The sequence below is a fragment of the Doryrhamphus excisus genome, linkage group LG14 (assembly GCF_037039965.1).
Source record: "Doryrhamphus excisus strain RoL-2023G ecotype Guam linkage group LG14, RoL_Dexc_Guam_v1.1, whole genome shotgun sequence".
In the NCBI taxonomy this organism is placed as follows: Eukaryota; Metazoa; Chordata; class Actinopteri; order Syngnathiformes; family Syngnathidae; genus Doryrhamphus; species Doryrhamphus excisus.
This window is the reverse complement of record NC_136370.1, coordinates 2,004,351-2,020,129: the sequence shown is the minus strand read 5'-3', so window position 1 is coordinate 2,020,129 and position 15,779 is coordinate 2,004,351. Positions and strand designations below refer to the sequence as shown.

The 15,779-nt window shown below is 40.7% G+C and overlaps 1 protein-coding gene across 3 annotated transcripts; it reads right to left on the bottom strand.

Moving 5' to 3' along the window:
• Positions 1–3,430: 3,430 nt before the first annotated feature.
• On the bottom strand, positions 3,431–15,166 carry gabrg1 (gamma-aminobutyric acid type A receptor subunit gamma1). Of its 3 annotated transcripts, none has more exons than XM_058078497.2 (9): positions 14,860–15,166; positions 13,884–14,048; positions 13,242–13,305; positions 12,038–12,258; positions 11,732–11,814; positions 8,529–8,666; positions 8,289–8,441; positions 7,133–7,332; positions 3,431–4,823 (listed from the first exon to the last, which is right to left on the bottom strand). In XM_058078497.2, the coding sequence occupies exons 1-9, from the start codon at positions 14,946–14,948 to the stop codon at positions 4,545–4,547; spliced, it is 1,392 nt and encodes a 463-aa protein (XP_057934480.2). In that variant the 5' UTR covers positions 14,949–15,166; the 3' UTR covers positions 3,431–4,544. The 3 variants fall into 3 exon arrangements, with proteins under 3 accessions (XP_057934480.2, XP_057934479.2, XP_057934481.2); XM_058078496.2 differs by having other exon boundaries at positions 3,431–4,826; positions 14,860–15,163; XM_058078498.2 differs by lacking the exon at positions 14,860–15,166 and having other exon boundaries at positions 3,431–4,826; positions 12,038–12,169; positions 13,884–14,033.
• Between the last annotated feature and the right edge of the window lie 613 nt (positions 15,167–15,779).

Sequence of the window (15,779 nt, the reverse complement as noted above, 5' to 3'; positions counted from 1 at the left end):
TGTTCTTCAATATTTACCACTCTATTCTCCCACGTTTTGCACTCTATTCTTGCACGTTTTGCACTCTATTCTCGCATGTTTACCACTCTATTCTCGCACGTTTTGCACTCTATTCTCGCATGTTTAGCACTCTTTTCTCGCATGTTTACCACTCTATTCTCGCATGTTTAGCAGTCTGTTCTCGCACGTTCAGCACTCTATTCTCGCACGTTTTGCACTCTATTTTCACACGTTTTACACTCTATTCTTGCATGTTTACCACTATATTCTCGCACATTCAGCATTCTATTCACGCATGTTTTGCACTCTATTTTAACACGTTTACACTCTATTCTCGCATGTTTACCACTCTATTCTTGCCCGTTTACCACTCTATTCTCGCATTTTTTGGCACTCTATTCCCGCACGTTTTGCACTCTATTCTTGCATGTTTTGCACTCTATTCTCGCATGTTTAGCACTCTATTCTGGCACGTTTTGCACTCTATTCTCGCATGTTTAGCACTCTATTCTCGCATGTTTAGCACTCTATTCTCGCATGTTTAGCACTCTATTCTCGCATGTTTACCACTCTATTCTGGCACGTTTACCACTCTATTCTGGCACGTTTACCACTCTATTATCGCACGTTTACCACTCTATCTCGCATGTTTAGCACTCTTTTCTCGCATGTTTAGCACTCTATTCTCGCACGTTCAGCACTCTATTCTCGCACGTTTTGCACTCTATTTTCACATGTTTACACTCTATTCTCGCATGTTTAACACTCTATTCTCGCACGTTTTGCACTCTATTTTCACACGTTTACACTCTATTCTCGCATGTTTACCACTCTATTCTCGCATGTTTACCACTCTATTCTCGCACGTTTACCACTCTATTCTCGCATTTTTTGGCACTCTATTCTCGCACGTTTTGCACTCTATTCTCGCACATTTTGCACTCTATTCTCGCATGTTTAGCACTCTATTCTCGCATGTTTAGCACTCTATTCTCGCATGTTTAGCACTCTATTCTCGCACGTTTTGCACTCTATTCTTGCACGTTTTGCACTCTATTCGCGCATTTTTAGCACTCTATTCTCGCATGTTTTGCACTCTATTCTCGCATGTTTTGCACTCTATTCACACACGTTTTGCACTCTATTCACGCACGTTTTGCACTCTATTCTCGCATGTTTTGCACTCTATTCTCGCACATTTTGCACTATATTCTTGCACATTTTGCACTATATTCTTGCACGTTTTGCACTCTATTCTCGCATGTTTAGCACTCTATTCTCGCATGTTTTGCACTCTATTCACGCACGTTTACACTCTATTCTCGCATGTTTACCACTCTATTCTCGCACGTTTTACACTCTATTCTTGCATGTTTACCACTATATTCTCGCACGTTCAGCATTCTATTCACGCATGTTTTGCACTCTATTTTCACACGTTTACACTCTATTCTCGCATGTTTACCACTCTATTCTTGCACGTTTACCACTCTATTCTCGCGTTTTTTGGCACTCTATTCCCGCACGTTTTGCACTCTATTCTTGCACGTTTTGCACTCTATTCTTGCACGTTTTGCACTCTATTCTCGCATGTTTAGCACTCTATTCTCGCATGTTTAGCACTCTATTCTCGCATGTTTAGCACTCTATTCTCGCATGTTTAGCACTCTATTCTGGCACGTTAACCACTCTATTCTGGCACGTTTACCACTCTATTCTCGCACGTTTTGCACTCTATTATCGCACGTTTACCACTCTATCTCGCACGTTTACCACTCTATCTCGCATGTTTAGCACTCTATTCTCGCACGTTCAGCACTCTATTCTCGCACGTTTTGCACTCTATTTTCACATGTTTACACTCTATTCTCGCATGTTTACCACTCTATTCTCGCATGTTTACCACTCTATTCTCGCATGTTTACCACTCTATTCTCGCACGTTTACCACTCTATTCTCGCATTTTTTGGCACTCTATTCACGCACGTTTAACACTCTATTCCCACACGTTTTGCACTCTATTCTTGCACGTTTTGCACTCTATTCTCGCATGTTTAGCACTCTATTCTGGCACGTTTAGCACTCTATTCTCGCATGTTTAGCACTCTATTCTCGCATGCTTAGCACTCTATTCTGGCACGTTTAGCACTCTATTCTCGCACGTTTACCACTCTATTCGGGTACGTTTACCACTCTATTCTTGCACGTTTTACACTCTATTATCGCACGTTTACCACTCTATTGTCGCAATTTTAGCACTCTATTCTCGCACGTTTTGCACTCTATTCTTGCACATTTTGCACTCTATTCTCACATGTTTTGCACTCTATTCTCGCAATTTTAGCACTCTATTCTCATAATATACCCACTTTTGATTACCGTCAATTTGTGACTTTGTTCTCAGAATATTTTGACTTATTTTCTGGTAAATTTACAACTTTTGTGAATTTTCGACTTTATGCTCGACTTTATGCTCGTAGATTTATGATTTATTCTCAATAATATACTGACTTTTTTCGAGTAAATTCATGACTTCATTCCCATAAATTTGTCACTTTGTTCTCTGAATATTTTTGACTTATTTTCTGGTTAATGTACAACTTCCTTTTAATGAATTTATGACTTTTTATTCTTGTAAATGTACAAGTTTCTCTGCTAATTTCAGAACGAGTATATTTTAGAAAACCAATGATCGTTCCAGAAGGTCAAGGGATGAAGGTCAAGTGTTAGATTAGATTAGTTATACCTTATTCATTCCTCAGTGGGGTAATTTACTTTGCACAGCAGCAAAGAGGACAAAACCAGTTCAATAGTAAAAAATAAATAATCTAAAATAAACAATATAAACATTTTGTGCAAATAAGTTTGTTGATCAATACATTTATTTAGTTTGCTTATTTTTTATGATCATCAGGAATAGTGGCCCTGTATTTACAGTACTTGGTATTTACTGGTCGATACCGAGTAAGATAGAGTTACATACTACAGTTGATATAACATGCAAATATTACTACAGCTGTTTTACTAAGAAGCCATTCCAATACTCACAGTGGATTCTTACAAAAATATTCCCGTATTTGGCGAGCATTTAGCTTTGTAACGAACCTTTCCCACATCGTCTCCAAAGCATCTCATCAGATGGCAATGCATCGAGGAAAAGGAAAGTGAAAGTGACATTGACAGTTTTTTTTCCATGTTTTTTTTTTCATATTATACATCATTTATACAATATAGCAAATAATCTAACTGACATTTAAAGTGTAAAACTCCGCGTTCATCTTGCATAGATTATTGCTGAGTATTTGAGTGCATTCCTCCTGTTACTATGGTTACGCGGCCAACGGACAGCTTGGACTTCCGTTTGGAATACTTTTCCATCAGCTGCCGTCACATTTAGGAAATACTAGCGAGTTATTTACACACAGCGAGAGAGTTATTGTGTTATTGACTTAGTTTTGCTCTAACTATTGCATCCAGTGAAAGGAAACTCAACGGAACCTTGGTTAGTGTACATCCCTCGGTTAGCATGTTTTCAGCTAACATTGAAAATTGACTCCAGATTTTTGCCTCGGTTTGCATACATTTTCTGGTTAGCGTACAATATGGCGTATGTCTATTTCGGCTATTAGTCCAACTTCTTCTTCTCAATATGAAAGATATATTTATACGATACTTCTTTTACGTTTTTTCCCACCAGAGGCAAAAAGAGGTGACGTCGCCACATGCAGACTAAAATAAGTCATTTTTCAAACAGCTGTAAGCCATAAAAACGGCCACAAGGTGGCAGAAGTGCATTGGATAAGCACACCACCACCTTCCTGTTTTGCGATGAGTTATTTCTCAGAATTCATTCGCGTTTCTCACATTCTTCATGGAAAATGCTGGCACTTGAACACTTCTTTGCATCCATTTTGGGTTATTCTGCAGATGTGGTCATAAGAAAAGCAGAGACTTGAAATGAGGAACGTCATTGAGGTTAAGAAATAACTCATGGCAAAACACGAAGGTGGTGTCCAGTGTGGCGATTGGATTCTTATGCAAGAATCTCATCTTGAGTGAAGGTAAAAGTATCCTTAAATGTTCATTTATCCTTATCCTCATCATGTATGGATTTCATACGAGAACTGTAAAACTATAAAAACGGGTAAAGGATTCAGTTAGTATATGTTTTGGTTAGAGTCGGACCTTCTGGAAAGGATTAATGACACTAACCAAGGTTCCACAGTAATTGTATGATACTGTATTGTTACAAATACCGTATTGGACCACGTTCAGGACCATATTCAGTTCTTCAGAATGATTTGCTACATGCAACCACCAATTCAGAGCGACATATTTGATCAAAATAATAAATAGATATATTTAGATCATTCTAGCGTTGTATTTCATGGGGTTAGAATGCATCATATGATATTTATTAGCTACAAATATTCCCATACAAGAGAATTTGGACGAGGCTGCAGGTTGGAATTATTGGCAAAGGGACCATTTGGAAAATGCTGGGATGTAGAAAACTCCTAAACTCCTACCGTGAGGTACCGCTTTTAAAGGTACAGATAGCCGATCCAGTAAACCAAATTAAAAAGGCCAAAAGCAGTCGGGAAGAATATTCGTGAGTAGGAATCAATCTTGGAAACTCGTACGTGCATGCGGTTTTCTCGCCAGGCACCTGAGCGACAGTCGTCAAAGCAGCAGAAGAAGCTGGCGCAGTCTTTTCCATCCAAACAGTCGTAGGCGTAGTCGTCGTCGTCGTGGTAGTGCATGATGTTGTTCATTTGCAGCAGTGATGTTCCAGGGTGGATACTGACCATGCTGGACGTTTTCTGCTGTGGAAGGAAGCAGAAGAAATATATTTGTAGTTGTATTTGTTGGACACGATGGAGGGATTCTGTCCCACAGCCGGCCTGGGAACGCTTGGGAACGCCTGGTGAAGCTTCCTGCTTGGCTTGTCCAGCAGTGCTTTTTCTTTCCTTTATTTTGTGTTTTTTGTTCGGTATCGCCTTTTGTATGATGAAATATTTCGTTCATACCTATGGACAATTTGGAGTGGCTAATTAACCTAGCATGTTTTTGGAATGTGGGAGGAAACCGGAGTACCCGGAGAAAACCCACGCATGCAAACTCCACACAGAGATGACCGAGGGTGGAATTGAACCCTGGTCTCGACTTTATCCTTGCTAATCTATGACGCTATTCTCGCAAGATTCAGGCTTTTGACCGCATAAATTTACGATGTTATTCTCGTATGTTTCTCGATGTTTTTACTCGGGAATTTACGACTTTATTCTCGAAATCTCAGATTCTTTTTTTTATGCGATCTTAATACTGGAACAAACCTCAGAAAAGTGTTATTTAATTATTGTTGCTTTTATATAAATGAGATAAGATTGAAGCGGCTAAATACCAAGTGCAAAGTGGCGAGGAATTACTGTACTCTAAATAGAGTACAGTACTGTACTGTACCCTAAGTATAGTACAGTACTGTACCCTAAGTATAGTACAGTACTGTACCCTAAGTATAGTACAGTACTGTACCCTAAGTATAGTACAGTACTATACTAGTACTGTACCCTAAGTGTAGTACAGAACTGTACTGTACTCTACGTATAGTACAGTACTGTACCCTAACTATAGTACAGTACTGTACCCTAAGTATAGTACTGTGCTGTACCCTAAGTATAGTACTGTACTGTACCCTAAGTATAGTAGTAGAGTACAGTACTGTACCCTAAGTATAGTACAGTACTGTACCCTAAGTATCGTACTGCACTGTACCCTAAGTGTAGTACTGTACTGTACCCAAAGTATGGCACAGTACTCTACTGTACTGTACCCAAAGTATGGCATAGTACTCTACTGTACTGTACTATAAAGAGTACAGTACAGTACAGAGTACAGCCACTTCTGAAATGCGTGTGGCAAGGAATTACTGTACTCTAACTATAGTACAGTACTGTACTGTACCCTAAGTATAGTAGTAGAGTACAGTACTGTACCCTAAGTATAGTACAGTACTGTACCCTAAGTATCGTACTGTACTGTACCCTAAGTGTAGTACTGTACTGTACCCAAAGTATGGCACAGTACTCTACTGTACTGTACCCAAAGTATGGCATAGTACTCTACTGTACTGTACTATAAAGAGTACAGTACAGTACAGAGTACAGCCACTTCTGAAATGCGTGTGGCAAGGAATTACTGTACTCTAACTATAGTACAGTACTGTACTGTACCCTAAGTATAGTACAGTACTGTATGCTAAGTATAGTACAGTACGGTACCCTAAGTATAGTACAGTACTGTACTGTACCCTAAGTATAGTACAGTACTGTATGCTAAGTATAGTACAGTATGGTACTCTAAGTATAGTACAGTACTGTACCCTAAGTATAGTACAGTACTGTACCCTAAGTATAGTACAGTACAGTACTGTACCCTAAGTATAGTACAGTACTGTACCCTAACTATAGTACAGTACTGTACCCTAACTATAGTACAGTACAGTACTGTACCCTAAGTATAGTACTGTGCTGTACCCTAAGTATAGTACTGTACTCTAAGTATAGTATAGTACTGTACTGTACCCTAAGTACAGTACTGTACTGTACCCTAAGTACAGTACTGTACTGTACCCTAAGTATAGTACTGTACTGTACCCTAAGTATCGTACTGTACTATACCCTAAGTGTAGTACTGTACTGTACCCAAAGTATGGCACAGTACTGTACTGTACCCAAAGTATGGCACAGTACTCTACTGTACTCTATATAGTACAGTACAGTACAGTACTTAGAGTACAGCCACTTCTGAAATGCGTGTGGCAAGGAATTACTGTACTCTAAGTATAGTACAGTACTGTAACCTAAGTATAGTACAGTACAGTACAGTACTCTAAGTATAGTACAGTACTGTAACCTAAGTATAGTACAGTACAGTACAGTACTCTAAGTATAGTACAGTACTGTACCCTAAGTATAGTACAGTACTGTACTGTACTGTAAGTATAGTACTGTACTTAAAGTACAGCCACTTGTGAAATGCATGCCCTCCAATGTTTTCTAGCCTTCCTCTACTAAGACGGAGAAGACGGTCCAACAGCGGCCTGTGGCTGGGTTGCGAGTGTGATACCCACTTGGTGGTTGTTGGCTTTGGCTTTCTTGGTCTGTCTGTTGCTGGTGAAGTAATGCAGGGTTCCGTACTCCATCAAAGCGGCAAAGGTGAAGATGAAGCAGACGGAGACGAACAAGTCCATGGCAGTGACGTAGGACACCTTTGGCAAGGACTTCCTGGAGATGGTGCTGAGGGTTGTCATGGTGAGCACCGTGGTGATCCCTGAAAGCCAAGGCAGAGAGACGTGTTTGCTGTCCTGTTTTATTCAGGAAATAGGACAAATATGAAATGTGGTAGCTAAAATAGCACAGCTAACGACAATATGCAATGGTATGGTTCATTCAGACACAGAGAGTTGAGAGTTAGCAAGATACGCGGAGGGCTAACGTTAGGGTTAGGGTCTTGGTACGCCGGTATTTTGGGCAACCCCCCCAAACCCCCACCCATAAAAATTCAATGACTGGCGGGCTGTTTGGCTTCAGAGGTAGTTTGATGAATTTGCAGCATACAGTAAAGTCTCGTTATATCGATATTCTCGGGAGTCGGAAAAAATACCGATATAACCGGACTATCCATATATCCGATCCGGCGCCGAACTGCATTAAAAGTGGGCAATAATGAACTTCCTGGTTCACAGGTCATGCTCAACCCGCCCCACATAGCTGGCCAAACACATGCCTGCAACAGAAGAACCAACGAACGCCAGCATGTACATATGAAAAACAGTGATTATTGCAAGCGATAAAAAGATATCTGAATACAACACAATTAAATACATGTATTTGTACGCTTGTGTCTTCGTTGGAATAGTTGGTTCTTCTGTTGCAGGCATGTGTTTGGCCAGCTATGTGGGGCTGGACTGGAAGCAGCCGTTCGCCGTGTTCTTTTTTGGTATTGAAATCCTTAAGCAAAGATTGATTTAAGCTGCTTTTGTATCGATATAAGCAGACCAAATTGGCTGGCGGGAGATGAAAAGGGCATCGTAGTAACCGGATTATCATAATAACCGGGTATCGTACTAACGGAACTAATTATATCATAAAAGACTAGAAATTTGCCGGGAAATGAAAATAGTATCGTAATAAGTAGTAATTCGTTATAACCGATATCGATATAACGAGACTTTACTGTAATTGTTGAAGTCACAGAGCGATAGCGTTAGCAGGGTAGGTACAAACCTAGAGAGGTCCGAGCGGGGACGGCGTCCTTGTTGATCCAGAAGGAGACCCAGGACAAGACCACAATCATACTGCAAGGAATGTAGGTCTGGATGGTGAAATAACCCATTCTCCGACTCAAGTCGAAAAAGATGGTCATGATGACATATTCTCCTAAAAAAAGAGTCCAGTCACATTTATTCATTTGGGCAGGGCACGGTAATATAATATAAATAATATACATCATAAATCATTTCCTACCTGACTGGGTGTGAGCCACATCAGTGGTGTTTCTCATCCCTACAAAGGCAAACTGGTAAAGTCTCCAATACCGCTGGTCGGCCACTTCCACTGCTCGTCTTTGCCATCGATACAAGATTTCATTGCGAGGGTAACCATCTGTACAGGACCCCGCCCAGCAGACACACCCCCCAGCGTATGAATTAGTGTGGCCGCCTCTCAGGACATCAGACAGAAAAGTCACATGTCAATCACAGAAGAATATTGAAGCATGCCAAAGACAAAAGAAGACAATTACGATGGGATTACCAACTTCGATCTCATGACATTTTATCAAATGAGCATAATATCTATAATGGAAGCTAATACGAGATATAACGTATAAACGCTGGGGGGAAAGGTATTTCACCCCCATGCTGATTTAAAATATTTAAATATGAATGGTAACTTTATTGTAGGTCAAACGTGAAATAGAAACTCCTTAGTATTTTATTGAGGGAAGTAAGTATCTCATTTCCTGCCATTTTGTCCCCCCCTCCCCCCGACTCCTTACTCCCCAGCACAGCTCGTTATGTGGATCAAAGACACCTGTCACAGAAACACTCTCATCCGTTGAAACCTCTCCACCACCGTGGGCAAGACCAAAGGACAAGGCTGTAGACCCGCGCTAGCTGGAATGGGCTACAAGAGCATCAAGAAGCCACTATTAGTGCGGAATTCAACATAACCGTCAACGCAAATGGCGGGGGAGGAGCTGTTGTCCATGATGTCAAGGGAGTTGGGAGCACAGTCAGCAGGAAAAGCATGAGTAAGTTAAGAATAAGTGGCTGGAATGATTGAGATCCCGCAGTGCCCACAAGGCCCCCCCTGCTGATAAAACACGTGTACAGACCCATCTGGATGTCTGAACTCCTGAATCAATAGCTTTGTGACAAAGTGTCGCCGCTAGCATTAGCTACCACTGAATATATATAGTTAACAATAGCCATGTGACAGAATGTTGTTGCTAGCATTAGCTACCACTCAATATAGTATATAGTTAACAATAGCCATGTGACAGAATGTTGCTGCTAGCATTAGCTACCACTGAATATACGTATATATATATGAATATATATAGTTAACAATGACGTTGTGACAGAATGTTGCTGCTAGCATTAGCTACCACTGAATATAGTATATAGTTAACAATAGCCATGTGACAGTATGTTGCTGCTAGCATTAGCTACCACTGAATATATATACTCGTTAACAATAGCCATGTGACAAAATGTTGTTGCTAGCATTAGCTACCACTGACTATATGTAGTTAACAATAGCCATGTGACAGAATGTTGCTGCTAGCATTAGCTACCACTGAATATAGTATATAGTTAACAATAGCGTTGTGACAAAATGTTGCTGCTAGCATTAGCTACCACTGAGTATATATATGAATATATATAGCTAACAATAGTGTTGTGACAGAATGTTGCTGCTAGCATTAGCTACCACTGAATATAGTATATAGTTAACAATAGCCATGTGACAGAATGTTGTTGCTAGCATTAGCTACCACTGAATATAGTATATAGTTAACAATAGCCATGTGACAGAATTTTGCTACTAGCATTAGCTACCACTGAATATAGTATATAGTTAACAATAGCCATGTGACAGAATGTTGCTGTTAGCATTAGCTACCACTGAATATATATATATGAATATATATAGTTAACAATGACGTTGTGACAGAATGTTGCTGCTAGCATTAGCTACCACTGAATATATATATATGAATATATATAGTTAACAATGACGTTGTGACAGAATGTTGCTGCTAGCATTAGCTACCACTGAATATAGTATATAGTTAACAATAATCATGTGACAGAATGTTGCTGCTAGCATTAGCTACCACTGAATACATATAGTTAATAGCCATGTGACAAAATGTTGCTGCTAGCATTAGCTACCACTGAATATAGTATATAGTTAACAATAGCCATGTGACAAAATGTTGCTGCTAGCATTAGCTACCACTGAGTATATATATGAATATGTATAGTTAACAGTAGCGTTGTGACAGAATGTTGCTGCTAGCATTAGCTACCACTGAATATAGTATATAGTTAACAATAGCCATGTGACAGAATGTTGTTGCTAGCATTAGCTACCACTGAATATATATACTAGTTAACAATAGCCATGTGACAAAATGTTGCTGCTAGCATTAGCTACCACTGAATATAGTATATAGTTAACAATAGCCATGTGACAGAATGTTGTTGCTAGCATTAGCTACCACTGAATATATACATAGTTAACAATAGCCATGTGACAGAATGTTGCTACTAGCATTAGCTACCACTGAGTATATATATATGAATATATATAGTTAACAATGACGTTGTGACAGAATGTTGCTGCTAGCATTAGCTACCACTGAATATAGTATATAGATAACAATAATAATGTGACAGAATGTTGCTGCTAGCATTAGCTACCACTGAGTATGTATATGAATATTTATAGTTAACAATAGCGTTGTGACAGAATGTTGCTGCTAGCATTAGCTACCACTGAATATATATAGTAAACAATAGCGTTGTGACAGAATGTTGCTACTAGCATTAGCTAATACTGAATATATAGCCGAGCATAACAACACAATTACTAAAACTGTTGAGTTCCTGAGCGCAATAGTGGGGATTATTCTAGCGTGGATGTCAGACTTCGGACATAGAAGCTTAAATAGTCGGTCTTTCATCCATGATTTTTTAGGGGATCACGGGTAAACGAGCGCCCTCTTGGTGATTTTGGGTGGATAAAGTTTGCTTTTGTGGCCGACTCTGAACGATGTATGCTCATTTGATGAAAGTCTAATTGCAATGCTCGTCGTCAATCCCCCAATGGAATGGTCTTAGCATCTTTCATGGGCATGAGAGGGTGAAGCACAATGCAAGAGACAAATGAAGGGTGACGCATACAGCATGAGTCAGACTACAGAGGTTGTATATTTCATTCAGTCTGCCAGAGCAAATGGTGCTAGGTGACGTCCTCTCTAGATTTCATACAGGCGTTGAGAGGGCAGCTGAAAGCGGATGGATCTTTTGGCAAGGAGAAGAAATGGGCTTAGCCGATATGCTAGCCCACAGAGAAGCCCCTGTCGCCAGGCAAGGTTAAGAAGTTGAAATCGAGATGACAGGTTTAAAATGGAGGAGGAAGGCGTTTTGACCACCTACAGCTTGAAAACTCCAGCGGACACGAGTGCTCATCCATTGGAAAGTTATGCAGCTTAAGGTAACACTCCGCATTAATAGTCAACCTGACAACAAAAGAATTGTGACAGATAAAAGGCAAGTCTCAGCATTTTTTCCCCTGCCAAGTATGACTGAACATAGATTTTCTGTCAAGGGAAATAATGATAAGATCATGCTTTGACAAAGTGTTGCCACCTAAGAGAGAACAAATAGAGATGCAAACACTACAGCGGAACAAACAACAAATATATTCCGAGACTCCATATTCCAAGGACACAAGCGTCTCACCTCAGCGTGTACATCACTCTCCCATTGCTCCACAGCCGCAGTAGACGGTTCGGTGTAGTGATCCAGTGCGCGTCTGATTTCCTGGAATTCCTGAAGAACGTGTCGGGGATCCAGATTTTGCCTACCATGTTGCTGTTGAGCATGAGTAGTTTCATTGAGCTGTTGAACTTAAGTCTGCTGTCATACCATGTCTGGGCAAAGAAGATGTCAATAGTGTATTCCTGGAAAAGATCAGATTCCAATTAGCTTGAAGGTGTTGTGAAAGTACGTCCAAGGAAAAAGGCGGCTAGCGAGGTCTTGCGTGAGTGAGGGGAGGTAAGAGCTGTGAAATTCATGAAGATCTACGTTCCAACCTCGCCTACGGTCACAAGCTTTGAGAAGGTCGCAGATACAAGAAGCTGAAATTAGCTTCCACTGCGGAATAGCTGACTCAGAGGAGCTCAGTCATCTGGGAAAGACTCGGAATACAGGTGCTGCTCCTTGGCATGGAGTTTGGCAGCCTCTCAGACGCCTCCCTGGTAAGCGTTCTGGGCATGCCGAACCAGGAGAAAGACCTGGGCTAGACCTGACACTGAGGATTATGTCACACATCATGTCACAAATCTACAACATTGCAGCTATGCAGGTCAATACGACTACAAGAACTTCCTGTATACCGGGACTTGGCACTTTGGGGCAAGCTGGACCGGATCGGGATTGAAGCCCGGCCTTGGAGTAATGCCCACTGGTTTGGGCGTTCCCCGGACCAGCCGGCGTCATGACTAAGATGCGATGTAGAGGTTGTTGGTACCTATGCTAGCCCTAGATCAGGCTGGAAGAACTCAATCACATCCCATTGACGAGTCAGGAAGTGATGCTCTACCCTCTACCGCAGTAGTAAAGATCGACCGATACATCGGCCGGCCGATATTTGCGTTTTTTCCTTGTATCGGTATCGGCCGATATGTGCATGGGTTCGCCGATGTATTTTTCCACCGCATTATTTACAGTAAGGCATTTTTCATGTAAATTGAGGGATCAAAAGCAGTATCGGCTACAAATATCGGCCCAAGCAAAAAAAATCGGTATCTTCATCGGCCCCAAAAAAAACATATCAGTCGATCCCTACTCAGTACCTTCTCTAGGTATCAGATTCGACTCCGCTATGTCATTGTTGCATCGTGGTAGATAATACATGAAAGCAAATGAGGATCATCAATCTCACCATGTTGATGGGGTCCACCGGTCCAATGCTGTTGACATACACGGCAGTTTCAATCACAGTCGGCCTCACTGAAAGAAATCAGATCCTTTATTATGATAAATAGAAACCAAGCCTGTCAATCAAGGTCTGTTTTGGTCAGAATCTGTCCTGGTTTGCATCCTGTAAATTCTTATTCTTGTCAATTGTTCAATCTGGCGCCTTTCCTGTCTCGGGCGGCCGGGAGCGACGGCAAGGCAGGGGATCAAATACTTATTTTCCCCACAAGGATGAAGAGTCTTGAACCAGTCATGATGTGCTATACATATATCACTATATTGACACTTACTATGGTACCCATTATGGCATTGAAAAAATAAAAATAAAAATAAAAATAAAAATAAAAATAAAAATAAAAATAAAAATATAAAAAACCTTAAACTGTATTATGGAAAGCAGGAAGTGAACAAATGTAACAGTTACCAATATGTCCGGACTATGACATGTTTGTGCACATTTTAGTGTCCATTTTTCATGACAAATTTGGTTTTGATCTTTTCTTCAAAGTTCACCCCTGCCTCACCTGCCTTCCCCGTCACCGGGTCCGTGACCCGGTTCCTTTTGGTTCAGGTTCACACAGCCAAATATGAACAGGGTGTGTGTTACTTGCCACCAATGTCGGGTCGTAGTTTGTTGTCATAGCCCTGAAGAAGCTTATTAAGTATCATGGTCACATCGCTCTCATAGACCTTTGGAGATAAGACCCAGGTCTTATTAATGGGCACGTCTTCATAATCCTCTTCTTCTTGTTTGCCAGGCCCGAGCGCCACACTGGAGGCACATGAACATAAGTCGACATGTGACAAAGAACGATGCAATAAATCGTTTGTTATTTCAGCAAGTCAACACAAATATACTACTGCGAAAACGGGACACAAATGCATCACCTGGCCTGGTGCATGGTACCTTGCCAGAGTCTTAGACCAGGAAAAGCATCGACCAATCACAGTGGGAAATAATTGAAATGAAGTTTCTACATTTATTTGATATTATATATATAAGTTAATATACATACTGTAATATATTCTACATATAATATTAGGGATGCAACCTTAACTTCATGGTCCGTTTCCTTTCTGTTTTGGTCTCCTGGCGCTGTGAGGCGTTCAGGCACAGTTGTAATTGTTGTTCTATTTTATGTGACTTTTGTCCCAATTAGTAATTAGTAACCATAATAATTCATGTTTGTGTGTTTACAGTTGTCCAAGCTGTACACTGACTCCTTTACATTGTTGTCCCATGCCAAGATATAATAACGACAGTTAGTGTGCTAGCATAGTGTGTTAGCATAGTCGACTTTAGCATTGTCATTATGCAGGACATCCCAGGCCTGTCTAGCGTGGGAAAAAAAAGCACTAGTGTGTTTTCCACTCAGGAAGGGGCAGAAGATGGCTTTTGGGACCCCCCAGCATCAGTCGTGTTCTATTTCCCTTTTGCCTCAAGTGAACGTGAATGCTAATTACAGACGCCAAGAGGACTTAGCAGCTAATCAGCTAATCAGCCACGAAATAACGTATGAAATAACATGACATAATCACATGTGATGTTCCATGATGTTCCATGATGGTGCACCACCACTCACCACAATCCCAGCATCGCAAACAGCATCCATGGGCTCATCCTGGCTTTGCCCCCCACAGTCCGGGCGAACGGAGACTTCGGCGATGACATCGCGTCCGGGAAAATCGGGAATTGGGAGCGATACTTGTCCAAGATTAGGGGGTTTACATGTAGCGACGGGGGCAGGATGAGGAAGCTGCTTCCATGATATGTGTGAAGGAGGAGGAGGAGGAGGACGAAGACGACGAGGAGGAGGAGGAAAAGGAGGAGGATGAGGAGGAGAGCCGAGCTGCTCTGCTTCCATCTGCAGTGAAGCGGTGCCCTCAGACTGTGTCTGGATCACACGGGAATACTCTACTATTCATCCTCATACATAGGATACCATACTTAACAATACATAACAATACATAGGATACCATACATAACAATACATAGGATACCATACATAACAATACATAGGATACCATACATAACAATACATAGGATACCATACATAACAATACATAGGATACCATACATAACAATACATAGGATACCATACATAACAATACATAGGATACCATACATAACAATACATAGGATACCATACATAACAATACATAGGATACCATACATAACAATACATAGGATACCATACTTAACAATACATAGGATACCATACATAACAATACATAACAATACATAGGATACCATACATAACAATACATAGGATACAATACATAACAATACATAGGATACCATACATAACAATACATAGGATACCATACATAACAATACATAGGATACCATACATAACAATACATAGGATTTTAATGCATTGTGGAGCCCATGTTCTTCTCCACTTCATCCAACCATCCATTTATTTATTGTTCTCCACTTCATCCATCCATCCATCAATTTATTGTTCTCCCCTTCCATCCAACCATCCATCCATTTATTGTT

Bases quoted from the DNA above. Each gene is read 5' to 3' on its own strand.
- gabrg1 (XM_058078496.2), bottom strand. From the start codon at position 14,948: ATGTCATCGCCGAAGTCTCCGTTCGCCCGGACTGTGGGGGGCAAAGCC. The intron at 8,667-11,731 runs GTAGGTGGTCAA...GGTCCTGTACAG, and splicing joins TCCGCTGGAGTTTTCAAGCT to ATGGTTACCCTCGCAATGAA. The intron at 8,442-8,528 runs GTAGGAAATGAT...CTCTTTTTTTAG, and splicing joins TGTGGCTCACACCCAGTCAG to GAGAATATGTCATCATGACC.